This window comes from Teleopsis dalmanni, unplaced genomic scaffold, assembly GCF_002237135.1.
Source record: "Teleopsis dalmanni isolate 2A unplaced genomic scaffold, ASM223713v2 unscaffolded_contig_2619, whole genome shotgun sequence".
In the NCBI taxonomy this organism is placed as follows: domain Eukaryota; kingdom Metazoa; phylum Arthropoda; class Insecta; order Diptera; family Diopsidae; genus Teleopsis; species Teleopsis dalmanni.
This window is the reverse complement of record NW_024034001.1, coordinates 1-5,027: the sequence shown is the minus strand read 5'-3', so window position 1 is coordinate 5,027 and position 5,027 is coordinate 1. Positions and strand designations below refer to the sequence as shown.

Here is a 5,027-nt window from a genome sequence, read left to right as displayed (position 1 = left end):
CAGGACATTTATTATTAACTTTATTGGGTAATACAGGTCCATCCTTAACTTCATTAGTTTTATCAATTTTATTATTTAGACAAATTTTATTACTACTTTTAGAATCTGCTGTAGCTATTATTCAATCTTATGTATTTGCAGTATTAAGAACACTTTATTCCAGAGAAGTAAATTAATGTCAACTCATTCAAATCATCCATTTCATTTAGTAGATTATAGCCCTTGACCTTTAACAGGTGCAATTGGTGCAATAACAATTGTTTCAGGAATAATTAAATGATTCCATCAATATAATATATCATTATTTATTTTAGGAAACATTATTATTATTATTACTGTTTATCAATGATGACGAGATGTCTGCCGAGAAGGAACATATCAAGGCTTACACACATTTATAGTAACAACAGGATTACGATGAGAAATAATTTTATTTATTTTATCTGAAGTTTTATTTTTTGTTTCCTTTTTTTGAGCTTTTTTTCATAGAAGTTTATCTCCAACTATTGAATTAGGAGCTTCATGACCACCTATAGGAATTTCCCCTTTTAACCCATTTCAAATCCCATTATTAAATACAGCTATTTTATTAGCTTCAGGAGTTACTGTAACATGAGCTCATCATAGATTAATAGAAAATAACCATTCACAAACTTCTCAGGGATTATTTTTTACTATTTTATTAGGAATTTATTTTACAATTTTACAAGCTTATGAATATATCGAAGCACCATTTACAATTGCTGATTCTATCTATGGATCAACATTTTTTATAGCAACAGGATTTCATGGAATTCACGTTTTAATTGGAACAACTTTTTTATTAATTTGTTTAATTCGTCATTTAAATCATCATTTTTCTAAAAATCATCATTTTGGACTTGAAGCAGCTGCTTGATACTGACATTTTGTTGATATTGTTTGATTATTTCTTTATATTTCTATTTACTGATGAGGAGGATAATTAAATTTATTATTTATCTAAATAATATAAAAAGTATATATGACTTCCAATCATAAAGTCTATAAAACTATAGATTAGATAATTTTATTATTAACAGTTATAGCAATAATTATTTTCACAATTTGTTCTGTTGTAATATTTTTAGCCTCAATTTTATCAAAAAAAATACTTAATGATCGAGAAAAAAATTCCCCTTTTGAATGTGGATTCGATCCAAAATCTTCTTCACGAATTCCATTTTCAGTTCATTTTTTTTAATTACAATTATTTTTTAATTTTCGATGTTGAAATTGCATTAATTTTACCTATGATTATAATTTTAAATTTTTTAAATTTATTTATATGAAGAATAACTTCAATTATTTTTTTAATTATTCTATTAATTGGAGTATATCATGAATGAAATCAAGGTATATTAAATTGATCTAATTAAATAAAAAAATTATTTAAGGATTGTAGTTAAATTTAACATTTGATTTGCATTCAAAAAATATTATTTTATGTAATCTATCTTATAAAGAATATGAAGTGATACATCACATTTAGTTTCGACCTAAAAATTAGGTAAATTACCCTTATTCTTAATATTAATTGAAACCAAAATAGAGGTTTATTACTGTTAATAATAAAATTGAATAAAATTCCAATTAAAGAAATATGATGAACAAAAAAAAGTTGTTAACTTTTATTTTTAATGGTTAAATTCCATTTATATTTCTATATTTATTTATTAGTTTAACAAAAACATTACATTTTCATTGTAAAAATAAATATTTTTATTTATAAATTACTAATTTTAATTCATTAAATATTTAAAGATAATATAAATCTCCCTTACAACTTCAACGTAATACTCTAATTATAAGCTATTTAAATACCAAACAACAAAAAATATTAATACTAAAAAAAATAAACTTATTAATATTATAATTAAACTATTATTTTGCAAAATTTGGTTAAATTTTGAATAACCTAATAAATTTTTATATAAATAAAATCCTCCAAAAAATTCAGATCAACCCTGATCAAAACTTTTATATAACTTTTTACCTAAAAATAAAAAATTAAAAATTAACCCATATGTAACAATATTAGGTATAAATCACATTGAACCAAAAAATAAAGAAATAAAATAATTTTGTAAAGATTTATTGAAAAAATATAAAGAAATTTTTGAAATATAATACCCTATTAATCCTCCTAAAATACACACAATTAAAGTTAATATTTTTAATAAAAAAGGTAAACAAATTATTGAAGGAGTACCAAATAACAACCAATTTAAAAATCCTCCCCCAATAATTCTTATAAATAATAAACCAGATATCCCTTTTAATATAATTCAACTATTATCTCTTAATAAATTTAATCTATAAAAATTAAAATTTCCAACTAATGAATAATAAACTAAACGAATTGAGTATCTAACTGTTAACCCTGTAGAAAAGAAAAATAGAAAAAAAGAAAATATATTAACATAATTCAATGACACAATTTCTAAAATTATATCTTTAGAATAAAATCCAGCCAAAAAAGGTATTCCACATAAAGCTAAATTAGCAACATTAAAACATCTACATGTAAAAGGTATATAACTTCTTAATCCTCCTATTAAACGAATATCTTGCAAATTATTTATATTATGAATAATAGCCCCAGCACACATAAACAATAATGCTTTAAATAAAGCATGAGTTAATAAATGAAAAAAAAGCTAATTTATAAAATCCTATAGATAAAATTCTCATTATTAACCCCAATTGACTTAAAGTAGATAATGCAATAATTTTTTTTAAATCAAATTCAAAATTAGCTCCTAACGCTGATATAAATATTGTCAATCCTGAAATTAATAACAATCCTTGTCCTATAATTGTGCCCCCAACTAATAAATTAAACCGAATTAATAAATAAACTCCAGCAGTAACAAGAGTAGATGAATGCACCAAAGCTGATACAGGAGTAGGAGCTGCTATTGCTGCAGGTAATCAAGCTGAAAATGGAATTTGAGCTCTTTTAGTTATTGCAGCTAATACAATTAATACCCCAATAATCAATATATTTATATCTGAAACATTAAATTTTAATAAAAAAATGTAATTTCGAGATCCATAATTTAATATTCAAGCAATTGCTAATAATAAAGCAACATCTCCAATACGATTTGATAAAACAGTTAATATCCCCGCATTATAAGATTTTACATTTTGAAAATAAATTACTAATAAATAAGACACTAATCCTAAACCATCCCATCCTAATAAAATTCTAACTAAATTTGGAGAAATAATTAAAAATATTATTGATATAACAAATAACAAAACTAATAAAATAAATCGATTAATATTTATATCTCCTGCTATATACTCTTTTCTATAATAAATTACTAAAGACGAAATTAATAAAACAAAAGATATAAAAATTAATCTTATTCAATCAAATAAAAAAGTTATTACAACTCTAATTCTATTTAAAGAAATTAACTCTCATTCTAAAAAAATTGAATAATCATGATTAATAAATATTAAACCAAAAATAAAAGAAATAATTCTTAAATTAATTAATAATCAAAATCTTATTCTACATAAAGATAAATTTTTCACAATTTAAAATAAAATTTTATATTTTTGACACCACAAATCAACGTTTTAATTAAACTATTTAAATATAATCAAAAAAAAATTATTTCACTTTTTATAATCAATAAATTTAAAGGAACTCAATGTAACAATAATAATAAAAATTCTCGTATGTTATTTATTCTAAAAGAATAAACCCCTGAATAAAATTTTCCATGTTGTCTATAAGAATACAAATATAAAGTATATGCTGCTCTAAAAAAAGATAAAAATGATAAAGTAATCATTGAATACCAAGATCAACTTACAATTCTATTTATTAAAGAAATTTCCCCTAATAAATTTAATGTAGGAGGAGCAGCTATATTTCCAGATCTCAATAAAAATCATCACAAAGTTAAAGAAGGTATAAAATTTAATAACCCTTTATTAATTAATAATCTTCGTCTACCTAATCGCTCATATCTAATATTAGCTAAACAAAATAAACCTGAAGAACATAACCCATGACCAATTATTAATCTATACCCTCCACAAATTCCTCAATTTCTTAAATTTATAATTCCTGCTAAAACAATCCCTATATGAGCAACAGAAGAATAAGCAATTAATGACTTTATATCAACTTGACGTAAACAATTTAAACTAATCAAAATCCCTCCAATCAAAGAAATTCTAATGAAAAAATAATTAAATTTTAAACAAACAAATGAAATAAATGAAAATACTCGTAAAAGTCCATATCCTCCTAATTTCAATATAATTCCAGCCAAAATTATTGAACCAGAAATTGGAGCTTCAACATGAGCTTTAGGTAATCATAAATGTACCAAAAATATAGGCATTTTAACCAAAAAAGCTAAAATTATCGAAAAATATAATAACTCATAATTAAACATATAATTACTTAAAAAATAAAAATTTAAATTTCCTAATTTTTCATATAAATAAAAAATTCCAATTAATATAGGTAAAGATACAAATAAAGTATAAAACAATAAATAAATTCCAGCTTGTAAACGCTCAGGTTGATACCCTCACCCTAAAATAATAATAAGTTGTGATTAAACTCCCTTCAAAAAATAAGTAAAAAGCAAAAATATTTATTCTAGAAAAAGTTAAAAATAAAAAAAATAATATAAAAATTACATTCACTAAAAATAAATTATTATAATTTTTAAATTTTTGAATTTTTTCACTTGCTATCAATATTAATGCACAAATTCAAAATCTTAATAAAATTAATCCATAAGAAATTATATCACATCCTAAAAAATAAGAAATACTTATAAAATAATTTATATAAATATTAGATAAAATAAAAATAAAACTAATAAAAAATAATATATTTTGAACCATTCAAAATATACTATTTAAAAAACAAATAGGAACCAAAAATAAAATAAAAAAAATAAATTTTAACATTTATAAAATTCTAAATGATTGAAAATAATCATTTCCATGAGTACGAATTATAGAAACTA

The 5,027-nt window shown here is 21.6% G+C and overlaps 1 protein-coding gene across 1 annotated transcript; it reads right to left on the bottom strand.

Moving 5' to 3' along the window:
- Positions 1–2,619: 2,619 nt before the first annotated feature.
- Positions 2,620–3,561, bottom strand: LOC119664759 (NADH-ubiquinone oxidoreductase chain 5-like; the record flags this gene model as incomplete). Its single annotated transcript, XM_038074184.1, is given in 1 exon segment — positions 2,620–3,561. A coding segment is annotated over 1 exon segment (918 nt), but the record flags the coding sequence as incomplete, so codon positions are not given.
- Between the last annotated feature and the right edge of the window lie 1,466 nt (positions 3,562–5,027).